A 24,121-nucleotide genomic window follows, 5' to 3' on the forward strand; every position below is an offset into this window, starting at 1 on the left:
CATAAAATTGATCATTTTACCCATTTTTTTTTTTTTTGAAAAGTAGAAATTGTTTATAAAATAACGATTGTTGAGAAATGTAAGAGCTACCTCTTAAACAAAAGTTACACAATAAAATGGACCAATTTTGTAAATCTCAGAGGAAAGAAAAAATTAGAAATCTGAAAGGATTCATAACAGTATAGAGCAAATTTAAGCATGAAAAGAAAGTGGTACATTTGCATCTAAAATAGATTTGATCAAATCATTGAAATGGGTACTTTTTTAGAGAAAATTTAAACTATCAAAATCGACTCAAGAAGTAGAACATCCAAAATAACCAATATCCATACAAGAAATTAGAAAATTTATTAAAAGATCACTTCCAAAATAGGTTCTGTGGTTTGTCTGTTCTACCAATGAGCTTGTTCAGATTTTCTAGGTACTGATAATAACCTTGAACTTTTCCACAGCAGAGAGGAAGCTGGAAAGCTACAGAGGATAGCCTTATTGATAAAATCTGATAGAAAGAAAGCTATTTGTACATCTTTATGTGAAGATATTTATGTATCTCTTCCATCCTAGTTAAGGGATCATGCCAGGAGGGTAAGGATGTCTAGATTAGGAAATTTCTTTTTTTTTTTTTAAGATTTTAATTAATTAATTAATTATGTATTTATTTTTGGCTGTGTTGGGTCTTTGTTTCTGTGTGAGGGCTTTCTCTAGTTGCGGCAAGCGGGGGCCACTCTTCATCGCGGTGTGCGGGCCTCTCACTATCGTGGCCTCTCTTGTGGAGCACAGGCTCCAGACGTGCAGGCTCAGTAGTTGTGGCGTGCAGTCTCAGTAGTTGTGGCGCTCAGGCTTAGTTGCTCCGCGGCATGTGGGATCTTCCCAGACCAGGGCTCAAACCCGTGTCCCCTGCATTGGCAGGCAGATTCTCAACCACTGTGCCACCAGGGAAGCCCCCAGGAAATTTCTTAATATAATACTTCCCATCAGTAGACTGAAGGTGAAAAAACCTGTGTGTGTGTAACTGGTCCTCTGTCTCTTTTTTTATTTAAAAAATTTTTTCTTATAGCAATGACTTTTGAGGAGACGGGATCAATTATCTTAGAGGATGCCCTATGTTCTTGATCTGCTCAGTTGTCTCCTAGGTGTGAAGGAGGCATTTAACTTGTTCATTATTTCCAATAAAGTTAAAATTAGGTTTAAAGGCTTGATTGGATTCAGGTTAACATTTTTAGCAAGAGCACTTCAGAGCTGGTGTTGTGACTTCAGTTTGCCTCTGTCAGGCCTGTGATGCATTTTACCCATTTTTAAGTGGACAGTTCAGTGACATTAAGTACGTTCACATTGTCGTGCAGCCATCACCACCATCCTTCTGTAGAACTCTCTCATCATTGTAAGCTCTGTACCCATTAAACACAAACTTCCCACTACTCCCTCTCCCCAGCTCCTGGCAGCCACCATTCTGTGTACCTTTCCTTTTAAGATGGTGCATTTATAAATCTGAACTAAGGCCAGAGATCTTGAGGTTTATATTTCTTTGCTGTGATTAGTATTAGCTTTAGGTATTTACTTCTGTTTTTCATTGTGCAGCCCTCGGTGCCCGTGTGCATTTTGCTTAACCGGTAGTTGAAGCAAGCCATCTTAGGTCTCAGGTACTTACTTGCCTTTAGTGTACAAAAAAGAATGTGCTGGCTTCTGAGTACACCATGAGAAGATTAATAGGAGCAGTGTGTCCATGGTATGTGGCATCTAAATCCTTGTGAACGCCAAGCCATTGTGGTTGTTTTATTTTTAATAACATTTTTTCTTATTATAAAAGCAGTGCATGTTCATTGTATAAAATAAGGCAATATAGCTAAACCATAAGAAAAAAATTCAAATCTTATTACCTAGAGATAACCACCATTTATGTATCTGTATCTCTTTCTATATCTGAATCTGGTTGAATCATATAAAATGTAGTTTTTGTCGGTCAAAAATTGTTGAATATTGGCAATTTCATATTGCTTTAATACATATACACACACAACACATTTTTTGTTTTGTAACTTCCAACTTGAATTTTACACACAGATAGAAATGTCTTCCCGCCAGAGATCGGAGGTAATTTTGATAGAACTGCCCATTTCTTCAGCATCTTGCTCATGTAGAAGTATTCCACGTATTACTGAACACGCAGTCACTTTTAGTATATTGTCTTAGAGGAGTCTAAAGTCCGTCTAGTGATAAATTTTGCTGATCTTCAAATTCCGGGTACCCTTCTGAGGTGGGGAGGGTAATTGCGGAACACAGGATGGACACGGGTAGATAAGAACTGGAGGCAGCAGGAGGGTGGGGCAGGGCAGGGCTGGAGCCCTCTAAGTGTGACCTCTCCTTTAATCGTGCTCCATCCTTACTAACTCATGTTGACTTAAACTGTGGAACCGTCTGCAGTTCATCAACAGAAATCTCAGTTCTGTGGTAGGAGGAGGTTTCTAGCCATGGCACCTTGGGCAACACCCTTAAGCCTGCTGGCCTGCTTCCTCACAGTAAAATGAGCATAATAATACTGCTTTACCCAGTCTCAAAGAGTGACGTGAGGATCGAGTGGCATAAGTGGTGTGAAAGGAGTTTGTAAACTGTAAAGAGCCACACATTGTCGTTCTTACACTGGCATTTCTTATTGTATTACCTTAAAACATTCTTGTTACTTTTTCTTCCTGTACCTCTGGGAAATTTTACTTTTGAGATGATCTTTTTAGGTCTTGACCACATAATCTTTTCATTCTCAATTTCTCCATCTCTGGTCTGCATTGTTCTTTTTACCCTGTACCATATTATCTCGCAACTTTCACAAAATTAGTTTATTCTTTTCTCCTCCACCTAGTCACATTAATGTACTTTTGGACACCTGGCTCAGCTTGCTGATTTTTAGACCTCTTTCTACCTCATTAATTAATTACTTCATCTATTAAATAAGGAAGTGGTTCTGAATCTTTACAGCTTTAACATTGTTAGAAATAATCAAATAACAAGCAGCTTAACTATCCAACACTAAGTTATGCTCATTTGATGGACTACTGTGGTAACACTGAAAAATACGTTTAGGAAGAATTTTTAATAATGTAGAAAATGCTGTAAATGAGAAGAGGATATGATATTGTACATACAGTAAGATCTCAGGACCGAAAGGAAATACTCCAAAATTTAAACAAAAAGTAACAGTGGTTTCAGTCCCTTTGTCAGTCTGTGTCTTAGATACTGGGTTTTGTCCCAGACATTTACAGAGGGTTGACCTCAGTGCTAGGCACTTAGGGATGAAACCTAAGCAAAAACAACTAGTAAAGATGCAAGGCATCATATAATAAATACCCAAAGAAGGTACAGACACATTCTTTGGCTGTTGGAAGCACCTTCTGGCCAGGGAAATTGGAATTTCCCAGATCTCCTAGGAAAGCAGTGAAGTTCATTCAGTTCATGCCTTCTATCTTTGCAGAAAGCCTACGTGTAGATTCCTTAGAAACTCATTTGGGATAACTGAAAATTCCTGTTGTGCATTTGAAGCAGTGTAGAGGCCTGGGAGTCTAGGACTAGAAAAACAAAGACTTCAGTTAAATCCCCGCCCCATCACTGATTTGGTCCGTGGCCTTGAGCAAGTTATTAATGCTTTGTTCCTTATCTGCCCTTGGATAGTAGGTAGTGCTTTCTTTGCCAACCTCAAAATCTTGTTGTCAGAGTCAGTTGAGATATACTGAACGTGAATTCATTAAAAGGCACGACTGTCTACTTAGATGCCATGTATTTATAACTATTGTAATTGACAGGATCAGAATTCCATATTTGTCCTGTGTACTGCCCAACAGAATGGAGTCTGATTGGTGTCCGTGATATTTGAAGGCCTTTTTAGGTCCAGAAAATGTTGTTGGGATGTGTGTTGAATGAGAGACTGGAGCATAGATCCTGAAGAAAAGCATGGGTTGGGCATTTGTTTTGAGGGAGGGGAGAGAAATGTTGGGCATCCAGAAACCTTGGGAAGGTAAGGAGCTCTGCAATGTACTTGACCCAGCAATTCTCTTTCTGGGAATTTATCCTGTAGGTATACTGTCACGTACACATATGGTGTGTGTTACAAGGTTAGCTATTTCAGCATGGTTTGTGATAGCAAATATTAGAAACAACCTAAGTGTCCATCAGGAAAGGGCAGGTTAAATCAATTAGGGTACATCCATCTAATGGAATACTCTACAGGTATAAAAATGAATGAGGAAGCACAGATCTTTAAAAGAATATTGCTAAGTAGAAGAACAAGGTCTAGTACAGTGCAGGAGTATGCTACCTTTTGTGTAAAAGAGACATATAAGAACATACCTCTATTCTTACTTGTATATGCCTAAAGAAATTCTAGAAGGGTATCTAGAAACTAGTAGTAATATTAACCTGGGGGTAGGATGCAGGTCTGGGGGATAGATGAGAGAGTGTGTGTGTTTATTTTTTTATTTTTGAACCATGTAAATATACTACTTATTCAAAAATTAAAAGGTTTTTTTAAAAAGGAAAGAAACTACCTTTGCCACCTGAGGGCAGGTGAGATTGCGGAGGACATGTTGAATAGTTCATACATTATGACTATCAGGTCATATAATCTGTGGAAATTTATTTGGATAATAGAACCATTTGTTTCTTTTAGGTTTATGGTCAAGGTTTAAAAAGAGATGTTTTAAGCTTATCCGGAAGATGCCTATTATTGGTCGTAAGGTAAGCAGAATCCTGTAGATTTTCCCTACCGCCTCCTACCCCCATGGTCATCAGGCCTCTTTTTTTATAGTCACTGAAATGAAGTTCAAGGGGGCTGGGTGAGTTTTGTCCCCCACCTCCAAGAAACATTCAGCAATGTCTGGAGACATTTTTGGGTATCACAAGAGGAGGCGGGTGCTGTCGGCGTCTAGTGGATAGGCGCCAGGGGTGCTGCGGAACACACCCTCCAGCGCACAGGTCAGCCTCCACAGCAGAGGACTGGCTGACTCAAAATAGCAGAAGTGCCAAGATTGAGAAGGCTGACTCAGCCCTTTCTCCAACGTATCTGACCGAAGGAGAAAGATGCTATTCAGGAGAAATTTGAAATTAGACAACCTGACAGAAGTGACATGAAGCTTTGGAGCAATATTTGGCTGAATTTAGATACTTATCAGGGATTGAGTGCTTACATGGTTTAGATCAGGGTTGGCAGACATTTCCTGTGAAGGGCTAGGTACGAAGCATTTTAGACATTGCAGGCCATACCATGTCTGCCACAGCTCCTGACCTCTGCCCTTGCAGAGGGAAAGCAGTGGTAGTACGATGGGTAGAGGAATGAGCCTGGCTGTGTTCCAGTGAGATTCTCTTTACAAGAACAGGCACAGGCCAAATTCAGCCTATAGTTTGATCTGGCCTGTAGTTTGCTGATCCCAGGTTCAGGAACTTAGAGCAGAGCCATTCTCTTGCTCTTTGTTCATATCTGTAGTCTAGTACGTTCCCTTCACTGGATCCTCTCTGTCCTCATCCACGCTCAGGATAAGACAGTCACGTCTGTACCCTTCCCACAGATGCTTTATCACAGGTGAAAATAAACAGGGCAGGCCCCACTGCAGGCTCTAAGGAACGCACATGATCCTTGATGGCTTCGTCTTCCTTGCTTCCCTGCCCTGCCCCTCAACTTTGCTGCAAGCTTTCTTTCACTTTTGGCTTTCAGTTCCTTTTCCCCTTTCCTGGCCAAACCAGAAAAGATGGCAGTTATCTTTTAGCTTTTGACTGAAGGCCATTCAGACCACTTTGCTAAATAATAAGTCTCCCAGAACTTTGTATTTTCAGGTTCATTTCCTGTCGGGAAGTGAAAGTAATAACTGGGGTGGAGAAGGAGAATGAGGGCTTTTATTTGACCTCTAATCATGTTAAGCCCTAAAATTAAATCTACTTTAGTCCTTAGAAAATGAAGGGTAGGGGAGAGGGAAGATAGAAAGGATGGACTGATCACAAAGGATAATAGCTTTTCCCCGTATTATTCCCTGTATTTTTTCTGCCTTTATTCATCACACTTTTCTCCTTCAGTTTCAGATTTTGAGACAAATAAATGCTGGGGTTCCAGAACCCATTAAATGTATATGATAACAGAATTGGAAGGTACTTAGAAACTGTATAATCACCTTTCAATTTTTAGATGCAGATTTTGAGGTGCAGAGACAAAAGTTACTTGTTTTGAGTGAGTGGGTGTGTCCCTCTGTCATTCATTGAGCACCTGCTCAGGGTCAGGTACTATTCTGGGTGCTGGGGACACAGTGGTGAAGAAGGCCAAGTCCTTCCTCCATGGAATCTATATTTCAGTACTAAGGAAAAACAGAAAATGAATAAGTAAAATACATTAAGAATTTCACTTCGAAATAAATACTGTGAAGAAATTAAAATGCAGTGGAGATTCTGAGCATCATCTATGCATGGAAGCTCAGCTTTCATAGTTCTGGTTACATTTATGCAGCATAATTCTTTATTTACAACTTAAAAAATATCTTCATGTCCATCACATGCCCTGGCATTGCCCAGGAGTGTGGGCTCTGCTTCTTGCCAGTGCCCGCCTGTTAGACTTTGCAGACATGTGTTAAAGGAGAGGCTTTCCCTGTGGTTTCATTGAGGGCCACGTCTAAGAAGACCCTCTTGGATTCTAATCATCCATGGCACTTTTCATTACCTGACTTTTAGTGTCTGACTGTGATGCTAAAAATAAGGTCAGGAGAACAGGACACACACACACACACCCCGCCCCCGGCCTATGTTTGTTTTGTTCACTGTGTATCCCTGGCCCACAGTAGTAGTTCAACAAATATTTATTAAGTAAGTGAATGAATGAAAGAAAATGTCTGATGAGGATGGAAACGAAATAACTGTAGCTGATAAATGATGTAGCAGAAAGGACTTCAGCTCCTCCTAGCACTTAAGAGTCAAGCAGTGCAAAGCTGTTAACCTGAGGAGACAGGTGGCAGCCTCCCTGGCTCTTCCCAGCATGGCTTGTGCTTCTGTGTGGGGATTTGTGTAGGGCCTCCAGATTCCTGCTGTGCTCTGGACGTGCCTTGGTGAAGGAGCTCATCCCTTGCTCAAGCACCAGAATCTGTTTTACTGCTGCTTGGCCTGTTTTCTGGCTACTGTTCATGGTTCTACCTTGGTTTCTTTGGTGCACACACTGTAGCTGCTGCCAAGGGACAAACAAGGTCCAAATATCTCCCTCAGAGAAGTGCTGACTTTAGCAAAGGCAAACCAAGTAAAGCATTGGTAAGGTCAACGTGGCAGAGGAAAAGGGTGGGGGTGGAGTAGGGAATGGAGTGTATCTTTGACCTTCAGGGAGAAAGCTGACTTTTCAAACGTCTAAGAGACTATTGCCCAGGCCAGAAAATAGCTGAATGGTCAAAATGTCACCATACCTTTTTAAGAAAATATACCATCCTTATTCTGAAGCACTTGTGCAGTGCCCAGCGTTGAGCAGTTGGTTTGGTGTTGTAACTGGTTCTTCTACTCTCCGTGCGGTGTTCTTCTAGCTCCCTATTAACTTTATCTTCCTTACCTTTGGAGATCCAAGATAAGTTGAACAAGACCAAGGAAGATATTACCAAGAATATGTCATTCCTGAAAGTGGACAAAGATTACGTGAAAGCCCTGCCCTCTCAAGGAATGAGCCCGGCTGCAGTTCTGGAGAAGCTCAAAGAATACAGCTCTATGGGTACGATTCTCAGCAAATACATGCTCCCTACTTCCTTAATGTGGCTGGTCATTTGGTCATCATTTGATGTTGGCAGAGGTTAAGAAGAGTTCATCCCTGGTGCTTCTATATTCAGGAGGGCCCACTCCCTGTCTCAAAGGCTGAATTTCGTATTTTAAGAACTGTATTTATATAGATTCATCCTTCACCCATAAAGCAAACAAATCTCAGGGATGGTGGAACTTGGTTCCACTTTCTTTTCTAAGCCTGAATAAAATAGACCAATTTGTGTTTTGGAAAGAGAAAATATCTAATAAAATGAAATACAGATTCATTATAGAAATTGTGAAATCCGTATAGAGGCACAGAAGAAAATAACAAGTCAGTATAATTTCATCCTCAAAAGATAAACACAGATGATATATATGTATAATCTCAGAATGTTAATAGTGTCTTGTGTAATAAGCACACACGTACATATATGCATGAGCACGTGTGGGAAGGATAAATGAACTAAGTAGCTTAATGTTTAAGAGTACAGCCCAGATTCACTCAGCCTGGATTCACATCTGGTTCAGCCACTTAAAATACGGCCTTGCGTTGGCTACTTAACTTGTCTCTGCCTCTCTTTCTCTCTCTCTACAATGAGCATAATAACAGTGGTACTTATCTGAAAGGATAATTGTAGAGATTAAATGAGATTATGCATGTAAATATGTAATACCTGGCTTATAATAAGTGCTCAATAAATGTTAACTATTATTAACACAAACATGTTTGTTACAAGTTAAGATCATATTACAAATACCTTTTAAAAATAGGCTTTTTAGTCTGGCATAATTTTACATTTATAGAAAATTTGCAAAGATAATAGATTTCCCACATACCCCTTACCCAGCTTCTCCTGATGTTAACATCTAAAATAACCATGATACATTTGTCAAAACTAAAAAATTAACATCGGTACAGTGCTATTAACTAAACTACAAATTCTATTCCTGTTTCACCAGTTTTTCTATAATGTCCTTTTTCCTGTTCTAGGATCTAGGCCAGGATACCATATTACATTTTAAAATTTCTAATTGACATCTGTTGAATTTTTGACATCAGATGGTACAAAACTAGATACAGTGCAGGATTTATATATGATATAAAGCAAGGATTAGCATTCTCTGAGGCCTGTGTATTAAAGATTTCTATGATTATGAGGGCTGGTTGGCTGCCCCATATTTCCTTCCCTTCCATTTTTAAGTCGCTGTCCATTGCCATACTCTGTAGCCCCAGTAAAAGAACAGGAAATAAAACCATATATCCTACTTTTGAAACGCTGGTGACCTCTGGTCTGAAGACATACATGGCACAGACCAGTGTCCTCTAAAGAAAGAGGGAAAGTCAAACTGGCCACAAGCTGGCAGATCACGTGAGAAGGAGGGGTTTGTCGGGATATTCACTACTCAGTCTTCTGCTCTCATTGGAACTGCAGATCTTGGCTTTGTAGAGCCCATGGCAACAGTTTTCAGTTAGGGTGCTTCTGTAATTCTCACTACCCATTTTCAGTAGGGCACAGCCATGTTGTCATAAAAGGACCTGAGACACCCACATGAACAGATATTTGTTGGTATTGTAGAGTGTCTCTGGGGGAGCACCTCAGATAGGAAGTGGAAAGTCGGACCTTACATTCTGGTCAGGAACCTGTCCTCTGAGCCTTCTCCCAGTGATGTCTGTGTTCCTGATGCTGAGTGCTGCAGCAGAGGTTGCTGGAAGCAGGTGGCTAATTCTGTATGGGTTTCCGGGCTTGTCGGAAGGAGGGGTCCCTGAGGACAGGATGCCGATGGTTCATATCTCACCACGGTTTGTCTAGTCAGGGATTCAGTTCCCTGGCTCCAGCTCTGGTGATAGTATACTGAAATTCCGCACCTTCGCCTTACTCTTTTCTGCTAACTCTGCTCATAGCAGTTCCCACACTTCCTTTGACTGGCTAGGAAGGCAGAGAAGAAGGAAGCCACTGCTGAAAAAGGTCAAGCTGAGCCATACAGAGGACAGAAAAGGAGTACAGATAAAGGAAAATTGTTCTGCTGTTAGAAGGCAGTTGGGGATGATGACATTATTATTGGACTATCTTTACTGTACCTAGATGCTGTTAATACCTTTCTCACACTGTTGTTGATGGTAATTGTTGACCTTTCATCTTTATTTTGCTGTGATAGCTCTTTATTGGAGTTCTTTTTCTTGATTTTATGTAAGAACACCTTTGGGTATCCACTCCAACTTTTTTTTTCTTTTGTACACAGAGGAGTTTCTTCCTCTTTCTTCTTTATTAGAATCTGTCTTCCCAAAGGCTCCTGCTTACTGATCCAGTGGTCTTCCCTTTCTCTGTAGATGTCTTGTGGCAAGAAGGGAAAGCCTCCGGAGCGGTGTACAGTGGGGAGAAGGAGCTCACTGAACTCCTTGTGAAGGTGAGTGAGTGCCTAGTACTTGAAGGGAGTGTGGCTCTGCCAGTTTAGATTACTGCATTTTTTTCTCCTTATTTTTGTAATTAAAAAAAATTACTTAATGAAAGTTTATTGTTAAAATAAAACTAAAGAGGTTTAGAAAGTGTCTCTTTACCCAGACATAGGCGAATATGCATAATATTGATCAAAGACATCTTCAATCTGTAAAAAAGTAAAATGTTACTTATGTTTCCAGGCTTCACAGACGCCCTGTGTAGAAGGCAGATAGTAGGGAAGGTAGTCCATCATTTGATATTATTAATGACAAGATATATTTTGTTGGATCAGAAGAGACAAGAGATGGAAACTGGGTCATAATTTCCTGTACTACATGAGTCTCAAATCACGTGATCTGAGAATGAGCAGTGGTCTCAATTATAATTCAAATAATTCTCATTTTTTGTTGACTTTAAAATTGCCTTTAGCTTCTTCCACTTCTAATCAAATTTATTTTTTAAACCCCACTTTGTCGTATAAAATTGGCATTGGACTGCTGGTCTCTAAGGTCTTTGTGTTTGATTATTGTAACTATGAAACTGTGCATACCTTACTAAATATTATAGGTTTTGCTCAGCTGTATCCTGACGTAATACCCTGACCTTACTTCTACGCTTAAGAATCTTTCAGTGGCTTCCCATTATATACAGGACAAAACTCAAGCTGCTCATGCAGGAGAAAATACAAGTCCCTTTGTGAGCCAGCTCCCACCTATTTTTTTCAACCATTCCTGTTATTTTCCCTTATGAATACTAACCACTGCCTTTTCTCTTTACTGAGTACACCTTGCTCCTATGTTGTTTTCCTTTCCCTCCTGTTCTAAGTGATGAATTCCTATTCATGTCTCAAGGTTCCACTGAACAGATAACCTCCAGACCACTCAGGATGTTCGTTATTCCCTCTTTAAGACCCCTTACCTTCATGTACGTATGTACATCTGGTATCGCACTTAAAATAGTTGTGCCAGACACTCTACTTAAAGTGCTTCGCATGCGTGATCTTATTTACTTATGGCTAGAACCCCATCAGGTAGGTACTATGATTATCCCCTTTAGCATACGAGGAAATTGAGCCTCAGAGAGGTTATCTGACCTAAGAATACACAGCTAGAAGTGATAGGTAAAGCTAAGATTTCAAACTGGGGCTGTTTGGTGTTTTAGTCTGTGCTTTTAACCGCATTTATACTTCCTCTCTTACCACATTGTAAAATAATTTTTATGCCTGTCTCCTCCACTATATTTTGATCTTCTTTAGATTGGGGAACATATCTTACCATTTTTCCAGTTTCTAGTGTTGTGTCTGATACCTAGAAACTTTTGTTTTTTGCGTGATTCTTTTTTTTTATACAATGTAATCGTCTTCACATCTGCTTGCATTTCTCTGCAGGCTTATGGAGATTTTGCATGGAGTAATCCGCTGCATCCAGATATCTTCCCAGGACTACGTAAGATAGAAGCAGAGATTGTGAGGATGGCTTGTTCCCTATTCAATGGGGGACCAGATTCCTGTGGATGTGTAAGTATATGCAGGTGGCATCGTATAATCTGATTTTTTTTAGCTTAAAATGGAAGAGTTTATTCAAAACATTTTATTACACAATACATGATTATTGTAGGAAGATCCAGATTAACAGCGATTTTTAAAGGTTATGATTTTGTAATTCATGGAGTATCAACATTTTGGTAAATATCTTCTAGATATTTTTTTCTCTTCGGTCTTTTATTTTGAAAAACTTTAAACTTACATTAAGTTGTCAGAATAGTTTAAAGAACATCCTAGATTCACTAAATGTAAATATTTTGTCATATCTGCTCTCTCCTCTTCTTTCTCTCCCTCCCTTTCTTCCACCCACCTACCTACCTACCCACTTATCTATATAACTTTTTCAAACCATCTCATAGTTTTTTGATATACGTGTTTTGCTTGAGCTGGATGTTTATTATTTTGCTATAAATCGAATCTCAGTTGGTTTAGGAATAAAGGAAGAGGGTGTCATTGTATTTAAAGATGCACATGAGGATTCCTTCTTTCAACTATTCTTTCCAGTAGATGTTTGTTTTCCTAAACTGTGATTGATAAACTTCTGTTGAGGTTTGGTACCACAAACTGATATTGCCTTCTCTAGAAAAAAGTAAATTTCAGCTTATCAAGATAGTTAGATTTAACCCAGGGTGCTGTAGTGGTAACCTAGAGATGCTAATTCTATCATATCAAATACTTTTGTAATCATTAGAAAGTCTGCAAATTTAATTTTGAAGGGCCCATCCAAAGACGAGAACATTTTATAGTTACTTTTTTGTTTTTTCCCAATAAGCAGCATTGGGTTTTACTTTGAAGTTGGCACCGTGGAAAATCAACATGTTCAAATACTCAGTAGCTAACAAAACTGGTATTCCTGGCATTCATTTTCCCCGCAAAAGTTCCAAAACTGTTAAAAACCAACCATAATCTAGCAGTGGGTTCCCTTGTGGCATTTAGATGAACGGGTTGATGTAGAGGGGAGATGCCAGTGTACTTACAGTACGTGGGTATTCTTCTGTGCCATTAGACTCTTGATGAACTTTTTTTTTAAGCCTCACTAAATATTTTTTTAAAATAATTTCTTCTGAAGATCAGTTGCTCAGTTTACTTTTTTTTTTTTAATGGAGTATAGTTGCTTTACAGTGTTGTGTTAGTTTCTGCTGTACAACGAAGTGGATCAGCTATATGTATACCTATATCCCCTCCCTCTTGGACCTCCCTTCCACCCCCCCCCCCCGAATCCCATCCATCTAGGTCATCACAGAGCACCGAGCTGAGCTCCCTGTGCTATACAGCAGGTTCCCACCAGCCATCTGTTTTACGTGTGGTAGTATATATATATCAATCCTAACCTCCCAATTCGTCCCACCCTTCCCATCCCCCTCTGCGTCTACATGTCCGTTCTCTACACATGCGTCTCTATTCCTGCCCTGAAAATAGGTTCATCTGTACCATTTTTCTAGATTCCACATATATGCGTTAATATATGATGTTTGTTTTTCTCTTTCTGACTTCACTTCACTCTGTATGACAGGCTCTGTGAACTTTTAAGAGACCACAGGTTAAGCACAAAAACAGTTTGGCCTTATCCAGTGAAGTTGAAGATACCCGTATCTTATGACCCTGATATGCCACTACTTGGGATATATTCTAGAAAAACGTACATGTGTGTATCAGGATAGATATATATTCATAGCAACATTGTTCATGATAGCTAAAAACTGGAAATAATTCAAATGCTTATCAACAATGGGGTGGATGAATCATAGAATAGTGTGTGTGTGTCAGTCTATTGTAGCTGTCACTCAGAATGATACTCAAATTACTCCATTTTTGGCCAGTGGGAACTTCTCAATTTTGGCTCCTGGGTCTTTTTGCATGACTCAAGTAGTCTTTGCAAGCTTCCTTTCCTTCCTTCTTCTTTTTTTTGGACAAAATATTTTTTTGGACAAAATTTTTATTTGATGAAATATTCCAGGTTTACCTTTTACATTTCCTGCTCCAGACCCAGAATCAGCCGTACGTTCAAGGAGCCCTAGTTCATTTATAGCCATGTAAAATATTTACATGGTTCCTAAGTCAAATTTATGGAATAAGACAGTTTTAAAAATTAACCAGAATAAAACCTGGAGAGACAAATAGAAAGTTGAGACATGAATGATAGAGTGAGAAAGGCTAACACACCTCTAGTTGGTATTTAAAAGCAGCCAGAAAAAATCGATAACCTGTAAAGGTTTAACTTTTAGAACAACTGATGTTCTCAATAGCAACAATGGCTGGGGCAGTTGCAGTTAGAAGAAAGATGGGCTATGAGTTGAGAATTGTTGGAGCTGGGTGATACGTGCAGGGGTTTTATTAATTCCCTCTTTAGCTGTGTATAAACTACTCTTTAGTTCTTCCATTGGGTTTTTACATTTCATTTACTGTGTTTTTCATTCTTGAGAATTCTGTTTGGTTCTTTTTTTTTTTTTTGAATTTGCTTGGTTGTTCTTTGTAGTCCCTTTCCTTGTCTTATGCTTTGCTTAAATATATTACACATAATTATTTTATAGCCTATGTCTGATAATTCCATTATTCATGAGCCTTACCTGTCTGCTTCTGCTGGTTTCACTTACGCTGTCTTGTATCCTTATATTTGTGTTTTGTTTTTTTTTCTGTGAGTCACTCATTTTCTTGGAAACTTAACTTTGAGTCCTAGATTGAAGTTAAGTTCTTCCAGAGAAGATCTGTATTTTTGTATTTACTTCTGCCAGTTACTGGGGATTTGCTGGGAAGTGCTGCCACACTGGAACCAATTTAAGTCTGATTTTCAGCTCTTAGTTTTGTACTATGGAAGTAGTCTGAACTCAGACCACAAACTCAAATAAAAGCTGTCTTGGCATACATTCTTGAGAGATCCTTATTTTTCTTTACCCTGAGCATCTGGGTTGAGAAAAGTAATTTTTCTTGCTGTTCTCTTCTGTACCAGCAGGGTTTATTTCTTGTACTGCTAAGAGTGTGGATGAAGTCTCTGTTTTCAGCCATCCCCTCTTAGATTCCTTATCTTGAGCAGGCCCTACATTTATTTCCTGTTTATTTGTCAAAGTGGGAGTTTGAGGTCTAGATCTAGGAGTTGGCAATAACCCTCAAAGTTAAAACCAGCTTTGACATTCACTTATCTTGTAGGATTCTTGATTTTGCTTTGTTTAGGTGTTCAGTGTGTTCCTTTATGTTAACTCAGTGGTGGATGTAAAAATATTTTTTAATGTTTTATCAGGCTTTTTTAGTTCTAGTAAGGAGGGTTACCCAAGGTATATAATGTATATTGCTGGAAGTCGAAGTTCCATGATTGTTTTTTTCCATGTGGGAGACCTTTGTATACTTGAAAGCCTCTTTCCCCCTGAATCTTCTCTTCACCACAGTTTTCCTAGGATTCTCTGCTTTTCTTAGAGAATATGATTTCGCAGGTTTCCACCCATGCCCGTCCTTCCTCTCTGAACGCCTTTTGGTTATCTGTGACTAGCCAGCTGGACACAGTTCTGCAAATGTAGAGCAGCACTGAGCTTTCAATCTCTTTTTTACCTGGGTTCACTAAATTTACCTTAAACCTATCCTCTAAGTCAATATTTTTATTCTCAGCAGTGTTTAGTCTGTTTCGTGCTGTTCCTAATGTATTTAGTAATTCTGGAATCATGCTACTTGGTACTTTGGTTTTTATTTCAGGTCTGTGGTCTCGTTCTGCTGTTTCAGTGTCCAGTCTTTCAGCTTTTGTTTTCTTGAATTCATGTTCTTATCATATTGTCCTATAGTGAGAAACAGGAGGAATTTCCTTCTGAGTTGGCCTTTATTTTGCAGGCTACCTTTTTTTCTTTTTATATGTTTGCATAGTTACCAGGCCATTTCTTTCATGTTGGCTCATGCTTCGGTGACTGTCTCTAGACATTCTGTTTGTTCTGATGCATGGTGGGTCATTTCTTGTCTGAGAGGCAAGGCTTGGGTAAAGCTTTGTTCCACCTGTATTAGAATATCTAGGCCTCTTCTGAGATTTTGTTAAAAGTTACCTACTAGAGTTCACTCTGCCTAGCTGGAAGAGAATAATACTCTTTGGGTTTTATTTCTTTAGCTCATCCTGTATCCCTGGAGTCTTCACTTTAAAGAGTCAGTCCTGGTGTTCTCTCTCCCCAGCCGCTATGTCTATCACCCGCTCATCTGACGATAAAGAAACCGCCTCCATTTGCTTCTCTGAAGATTTGGGGGGTATTAATGAGAATTCTCAGGGTTTTGCTGACTTACCCGGACAATTTCCATGTCTTGGAGGAGGGATTAAGAACTGGGTTTTACTCTTTGCTGTGCTTTAGAAACTTGTTTCTTTTTCTCATCATCAGTATTTCCCTCTCTTTCCTTGTTTGGTTGTTGTTATTGCAGGGTTTTACTGCTTTTTTCCTTTATTCTTGCACGTACTAGGGGAGAGAAAATCTGTGAAGTAGTTTCAGTCTTCCATCTTAATCCAGAAATCCAACTCTGGGGGGGTTTTTGCATTGCTACAGTTAAACCATGCCTCTCCCATTAGGACCCTTTTTAGTGCTGTGTCAGGGGTCAGGAGAAGGAAAGATAGAGTCTTAAGATCCCCAGTCTCTTCTGATACTTAGACTTTTATAAGAGAACTAATTACCTCTGGGATTATGTGAGTTTCTCTGTTTCTCTCTCTCTCGATGAGCCACTTTTGGTGAAGAAAGTTCAGAGTTCAGAGGTGGGAAACAAGAGGACACGGCCAGCTGGCTGGGCAGTCTTTAGCCTGTTCCCAACTAAGGTATTAAGCTCTTGTCATTCTTTATTCTTCAACCTTAAACTGTCCTTTTATTAGCTTCATTTGCCCCAGTTAGAATGGGTGAGAGGTGACTTTATATACTGAAAGAAATTAGGTTGCCATGGGAAACAGTCTTGGCTTGTGCAAATGCCGTCAGGTCCAAACAGTATCTAAAAGAAAAATTTCCAAATAGGACCTGTTCTCTTGTTTTCTGACTTAGATGTCATATATTAGAGTGAGAGGTTTTAAAAATGTTGAAAGATGTTGACTAACGTAATAAGTAGTTATTGAGGCCTCTGTCTTCTTACTTCAGAATTAGATTTCCATTTTTGGAGGGGTTGGTGCCAGGGGTAGAGGGAAATGGGAGAGTAGCAGCATATTTGAACACAGAATTTAGGGATCAGAAATAAAAATTCGAAGTAAAATTTAGGTGTTCCTGCTTTTACAGTCCAAAGTACACTGGTGTTTGCCTAACAGATAATGATGTTGACTGGATTAGTTATTGGACTGAAAATAGGACATGTGAAGTGAGTGAGTGACTAGGGGTTTGGAAATATTTCTGCTTAGGTCATTACTGGACCTTAGTGAGAGATCAATGCACTGAGGACTTGATCCTTTCCCGACTTCCTTCACAGCTGGCTTGGTTCCTCATGTGATGTTCTGAGGTTTTACGCTGGACCACAGGACATGCTGCGATTTGCAGCGCTGACCTCAACTGTAAGCAGAGAAATGCAGAGACCTACAAACAAGTGTCCTGTGCCCGAGTTCAGTGCCTTACTGTGTGGATGACGGTCACATGTTTCCTGAAGGCTTCCTCAATTACAAAATGACTGACTCTTCTCAGCTAATCTTCCATATAATTCCTGACTACTGGGATTTTGTATTTTATTTTTTTGGCTGCGTTGGGTCTTTGTTGCTGCACGCGGGGTTTCTCTAGTTGTGGCGAGCGGGTTCTACTCTTTGTTGCGGTGCGCAGGCTTCTCATTGCGGTGGCTTCTCTTGTTGCGGAGCACGGGCTCTAGGCGCGCGGGCTTCAGTAGTCGTGCGGGCTTCAGTAGTTGTGGCTCACAGGCTCTAGAGTGCAGGCTCAGTATTTGTGGCGCACGGGCTTAGCTGCTCCGCAGCACGTGGGATCTTCCCGGACCAGGGCTCGAACCCATGTCCCCTGCACTGGCAGGTGGACTCAACCACTGTGCCACCAGGGAAGTCCCTCCACTGGGATTTTGTATCCTGTGGTATTTTTGTCTTATATGTGGATATTACTTCAGGAAATTTCAGTCATCGCCTGCTCTCATTTCATCTCATGTTAAGTTACACTAAATATGAAAATATAGAAAGTTTTACTTTTTATCAAAAGATGGATGACATTGGGTGAATCACTTAGTCTCTCAGTTTTGGGGCTCAGTTTTCTTACCTGTAAAATGGAAAAGCTTTCTAAGATTATATGAATCTTTGGAGATGACAAATCTAAGGAAATATCTACCTAGCTCAGTGCTATGGCTTTTTTTTTTTTCTGTTTGTTTTGAAATTATTTCATTCTTAGATGTTATCAAAGGATTGCCAGATGGGTATGACATGCCTGTATTGGTCATGGTTTACTGAGAGTCAAATCAGGCATTAAGAAATGTTAATGGAGGGTCTGGTAGGTGTCAGCTACTAGCTAGGTGCCAGGAATATTGTCATGAACAGAATGGTCCCCACCTTCATGAGTTTTGTAGTCCAGTGAGGAAAACAAGATGAATGAAATGACCTCTGAGTATTTTTGTATCAATTCTGGTAAAGAAATTCGCCTGTATCAGAGGTGCTAGGCCTAGCTTCAGGAAAACATTTTTCTTCATTTTAAAAACATTAGGATTTGTTTTTTTTAATTTCAGATAAGTAAGTTAACAAGCTTCTAAGTAGAGGCTTCTCCTTTTTTGTGTGTTTCAAACTTGTCAAAACCACAAGTTTACTTTGGAATATCTGAGTGTCTCTTCTTGGTCTTCTAATGTATTGCATAGCTGACTAGAGTTGTAACTTCACAGTTTCACATTCTTCAATGGGCATTAAAAATTTAAATCAAAGTCAGTAATCCTGATGCTTTTGGATGGGGTAAAATGCCCTATGCTATCTGCAACTGGACGAACAACAGAAATGTAGGCGGATTGTGCACAGATGGGATCTGGGCAGATGTACATGTGTTCATACAGTGTGGAGCTTCTAATCATTTAGTAGTTTTTATTCTTCTCCTGAAGCAAGATTGGGCTTAGCCAGTAAAGTCAAATTTTCCTTCTGGCGGACAGAAGCGTCTGCTCTGCAGCATGCATCCAAGAGCTCAGCTGTTTCTGCGTCAGATACCCTCAAGATCAAGGCAGGAAGTGCATGCTGATAGCTATCCCCAACTCCCTTCCACAGATGGCCTCTCTTTTTTATTACAGGTGACCTCCGGGGGGACAGAAAGTATTCTGATGGCCTGTAAAGCTTATCGGGAACTGGCCTTCGAGAATGGGATCAAAACTCCAGAAATGTATGTACAGTTCCCTTGGTATCCATGGAGGATTGGTTCCAGGACCCCCATGGGTACCAAATCCTCGATGCTCAGGTCCCTTATATAAAGTGGTATAGTATTTGCATATGGCCTATGCATATCCTCCACATAGTGGTTTTTTAAAAAAATTTATTTATTTTTGGCTGCATTGGGTCTTCGTTGCTGCACGCAGGCTTTCTCTAGCTGCGGTGAGCCGGGGGCTACTCTTCATTGAGGTGCGCAGGCTTCTCATTGTGGTGGCTTCTCTTGTTGCGGAGCACGGGCTCTAGCGCGCAGGCTCAGTAGTTGTGGCGCACAGGCTTAGTTGCTCTGCGGCATGTGGGATCTTCCTGGACCAGGGCTCAAACCCGTGTCCCCTGCATTGGCAGGTGGATTCTTAACCACTGCACCACCAGGGAAGCCCCTCCATATGGTTTTAAATCATCTCTAGATTACTTAGAATACTTAATGTGTAAATGCTATGTAAACAGTTGCCGGTATGCAGCAAATACAAGTTTTGCTTTTTGGAACTTTTTCCCCCCTGAATATTTTCCTTCCTTGGGTGGTTGAACTCATGGATACAGAGGGCTTGACTGTATGTGTGGCTGGGTTTTTTCCCCTTTTAGGTTTGTCTGTGTGGAATACTGCTGTGTGAAACAGCCTGATAATCTGTTTTCTGCTTCTTGTCTTCCTCTGGTAATTCCACTCCTCTTCTCTCCAGTCAGTCCTGTGCCCTTGACCATTATCCTTCACATTCAGCAAAGTCCTAAGTGGATCTGCTAGTTAATATTGGAGGTCATTCCCTTTCCCAACCACCCAGATTTATACATGGTTTATATTGCAAGCAAGAACAAGATCCTTTTTCTAAAAGTTGACAGAGTTATAGGAGTACATCTTTGAATTCTGTGATGCTATAAGTTTATCTCGCACCTAAGGAAAGCTCTACTTAGTTCAGTGAAAGTTACGTAAATATAATAGGCTGCTTCGGGGTGCTCCCTAAGAAAATTTCAGCCTGACAGCTGTGTTCTGGGAGGAAAATTTTTTAAACTCTTCTTGAGATTTACCCATATTGCCACCCCATGGACATAATTTTGATACTTGGTCACATTTTTTTTTCTCTAGGTTCCCTCCTTGTACAGTGTGTTTATACCACATCTTTTGGGTTAATTTTTTTCCACAAGTGTCAGTGACTAAGGATTTTGTTGTACATGATCTCATGCTGTGATTCATACCTAGCCTAAGAGAGTAAGTCAGGCTGCCATCTCTCTTCATGCATGAATCTTTGATGCTTGGTACTTATTCAGTGATAGTGATTTTTCTGCCTTAAAGGGAACAGATTAATTGTAAGAGAGGAGTAATTGAGGGAAGTCTGAAAGCAAATGACTTGGTTTCCTTTTTCAATACTGTTTGAAATGCTGCTCCCAAATATGTAGGAAAAATGGGGATTTTAGTTTTTCATAGGATTATGGTCTTTCAGAGATGGAGAAGACCACTGATCTGATGCTTGACTGCTGCTTTAATATCCCTGCTGAGCACTCTTATGTTTTCTGCTTGAACACGTGTTGTGTCAGGAAGCTTGCTCCTGACTGAGGTACCCGCCTTTGGGTAGGCAACCGCTAGAGGGTTCGACCGCATGTTGATCGGATCCAGATTCCCTGTCAGCCCTGATTTATGCTTGGGATCCCTCCATGTGGCATTATTTCCAAGTTCTTCCTGCTACCAAAATGATTTGGTAGCAGGAAGAAGTAGGGAGAAGGTTTCTCTAGAAAATCAGTTGACCTCTTTTTGTCTATGCTTAAAAAGAAAAATAAAACAATATAAACAGTTTTAAAAATTGGACTAAAAATAATCAGAAGTTTCTTCCTGGTGATTTAGATTAGCTGCTAACCATGTTATCTCTTGAACCCTGTTTTGATTTGAATTTCACTGTTTTCTTCTTCCCTGTCCTTTAGTGTAGCCCCCCAGAGTGCCCATGCTGCATTTGACAAAGCAGCCAACTATTTTGGGATGAAGATTAAACGGGTTCCACTGAACAAAGTGATGGAGGTGGATGTTCGGGTGAGTTCCTATGAAGGGCTGTTGTCTGTCTTGGGCTGCAAGAAGCAGTTTCCAGTGTCACACACAGATAGATAGGCTCAAAATGCCTTTGATTGTAGTAGCCAGACTTGCAAAAACTGCCACTGGCAGTGGTGAGTCACTGCAGCGTCAGTCTTTTCATAAACTCTAATAGGAAGATGAGACTAACTTGAGACTTTAAAGACCTGGGTTTTGCTTCAGCACCATCACTTTCTCTTCTGTCTGTAAAATGAGCCAGGACTAACTAGCCCTAAGACTCTCACTGTTGTTTTCGATTGGCCTGAATTAGTACCATTGCCATTATAATAGTAATTTTTTTTTCAGAAGTAAACTGTACAATTTATTAGCACTAGCATTATTCCCCCCCCACCTTAATTGAGGTATTAACTAATTGACAAGTAAAAAATTGTGTATAAGGTATACAACTTGGTGTTTTGATATATGTATACATTGTGAAATAATCACCACAGTCAAGCTATTTAACCTCTCCATCACCTCACGTAGTTACCATTTTCTTTTTTCATGGTTAGAATACTTAAGACCACCCTGCAGATCTCGCAGATTTCAGCTATACAGTGCAGTATTGTTCAGCATAGTCACGTGGCTCTACATTAGATCTCCAGAACTTACTAATCTTGCACAACTGGAACTTGGTACCCCTTGACCAACATCTCCCCGTTTCCCTCATCCTCCAGTTCCTGGCAACCACAGTTCTACTCTTTGCATCTATGAGTTTGTTTTAGATTCCTCATATAACTGAGATCATGCAGTATTTGTCCTTCTGTGTCTGGCTTATTTAACTTAGCGTAATGTCCTCCAAGTTCATCCACATTGTCGCAAATGGCAGGATTTTCTAAGCCAGAGTAATATTCCTTTAGTAATTATTTTTATGCCTTGCATTTACACAGAAGAACTCTGTAGTTTTCAGAGTGTTATCAGAATCGCATTTGAGCCTCATGACAACCTGGGGAGGTCATAGAAGCTGTTAGTGTTCTTGCAACCGAGGAAACACACTGGCTGAAGTTACGTAGTTTCCTCAAGGCTTCACTGCTAATAGGTGGGGCGAGGACTCACATCTGGCTCTTTGGCCTCTTAGCCCAATATTCTTTTTTATTACCCTCACAGTGATTCTGCTGTTTTTGTATTGTGCTCTCAGACTGTTTCCCCCAAATGTTTGTATCCGGCCAGCACGGCAGGGTGGTGGTTTTCTTCCAGGTTGGAGAGGTGAAGTGGGGGTGCTAGTGGAACTGGAACTCGAGGCTGGTACCTAGATTGCTCCTGGTGGCAGGAGAGAGGAGGAATTGTGATGTGGCTTCTCACTTTCCTTTCAACTTTAAACCCCTAGGCAATGCGAAGAGCCATCTCCAGGAACACTGCCATGCTCGTCTGTTCTGCCCCACAGTTTCCTCACGGTGTGATAGATCCTGTCCCTGATGTGGCCAAGGTATGTGCGAGAATGGACTACTAGGCAGGCAGACTGAGATTTTAAAGTAGAATCTAATGGTGCGGTACTTGGCAAAAAGAAGCGATTTTGAGTTTGGATTCTAGCCCAGTGGTGATGAACAGCTCTCATCCGCCCCGTGACAAGCTGCACAGCTCTGCCCAAGCCTCTGAAAGCGACTAGCTTCTGCTGCGGGGGAGGGATAACACGAGGAGGAAGCCTTTGTTTAAACTGGACATTCTGAAGCAGTACTGACATTTTGATTCAGCTCAGGAAATAATCTCCATTTAGGGCATGGCTGCCAGAGCCCACCGTGCTGCCCCAGAGCACCCCTCCCTCCTTCCCCGCCCCCAGCCTAAATCAGAGTGCTTCTCATTTCTTGCTGGATTTTGCAGGTGAGTTTGAGGCCCTGCGTATTTAAATATAAAATAGAAACCACTTTCAGATGAATTATTTTGAAGGCTAACTACATTTGACAGACAAGCTTTATTAAAAATGTCAAAAATAGCCAGATTTTTAAAACATGTAAGACAGTACCTAATGCCTCGGGCCTGTATCCCACCATTCCACCCGTGTCTTGCAAAGTTTTTGTTGTAGGGCTATAACTGATACTCTCTATGCTCTTTGGAACTAGCTGGCTGTCAAATACAAAATACCTCTTCATGTGGACGCTTGTCTGGGGGGCTTCCTCATCGTCTTTATGGAGAAAGCCGGATACCCACTGGAGCAACCATTTGATTTCCGGGTGAAAGGTGTGACCAGCATTTCAGCTGATACTCATAAGGTGAGCGAGGGAAGAGACCACATGTTAATCAAAGTAGACAGTTGATTATTTTGACTGCTCCCAATAAAATAAATCGGTTAAAGCATTAGTTTCCCCCATTAATATAAAATTAAATCTGGCTCTTTGCTCTCACCAAGGCAGCTGATTCATATGACAAGGGACAGTGCTAGAGGTGACCAGCAGTAGTGAAAAGGAACCTGTTATCTTTATGTCACAGCTAGGAGAATTTCTGTATCCAGTGAGTGTATGTAACTGGGACATGCTAGTGTAGTGGCCCTTACACAAAGGTTCCCTGAAGCCTTGAGATCCGTGGGGGTGGGGGAGGCGGTGAGGTTGATACCAGAGTTCCTAAGGGGAGGTATGCTGAAGCTGCAGCCCCCGTGCTCCTGGGGCTCCGGTACCTGCGTGACTGGGGTTTATCACTGGAAGAGTCCTTTTGAAAAAGGGATGAACTTATGTGCTCAGGATGTAATGTTTGGAGTGTCCATGCCTGCCACCCCTGGTGGACTGAGGCAAAGTGCCCTTTTTCTTCCTGTCCTCCTTGTGTGGCTCAGGGGGTAACATCAGTCACATGCTAGCTTCAGTGAGTTAATTAGGAGGGCACACTCGTGAAGTACATAGTTCATTTTAAAGCTGGATTAAATAGCTTCTAGATCTTGAGTACCATGGTGTTCTTAAGAAGGAAGCATGATACTAAGCAAAAAAGATGGAAAGGGAGTCAGATCGTGATTCTAGTTGCTCCAAGTGACCTCAGTTCCATCCTGTCCTGGCTCCCAGTGGAAATTTATCTTTGCTTCCATCCTGACATACCACCCTGGGGTACTGTCTTAA

The 24,121-nt window shown here is 40.7% G+C and overlaps 1 protein-coding gene across 3 annotated transcripts in view; it reads left to right on the forward strand.

Moving 5' to 3' along the window:
• SGPL1 (sphingosine-1-phosphate lyase 1) overlaps positions 1-24,121 on the forward strand; it is a 65,326-nt gene that overhangs the window by 35,010 nt on the left and 6,195 nt on the right. For all 3 annotated transcript variants that reach the window (XM_068547751.1, XM_068547750.1, XM_068547752.1), the window contains 8 exons: positions 4,655-4,722; positions 7,561-7,708; positions 10,067-10,143; positions 11,563-11,691; positions 18,901-18,989; positions 20,942-21,047; positions 22,411-22,509; positions 23,141-23,290. In XM_068547751.1, coding sequence (XP_068403852.1) covers positions 4,655-4,722; positions 7,561-7,708; positions 10,067-10,143; positions 11,563-11,691; positions 18,901-18,989; positions 20,942-21,047; positions 22,411-22,509; positions 23,141-23,290 — 866 coding nt within the window. The remainder of the gene's footprint in view (positions 1-4,654; positions 4,723-7,560; positions 7,709-10,066; positions 10,144-11,562; positions 11,692-18,900; positions 18,990-20,941; positions 21,048-22,410; positions 22,510-23,140; positions 23,291-24,121) is intronic.

This window comes from Eschrichtius robustus, chromosome 7, assembly GCF_028021215.1.
Source record: "Eschrichtius robustus isolate mEscRob2 chromosome 7, mEscRob2.pri, whole genome shotgun sequence".
Classification (NCBI taxonomy): Eukaryota; Metazoa; Chordata; class Mammalia; order Artiodactyla; family Eschrichtiidae; genus Eschrichtius; species Eschrichtius robustus.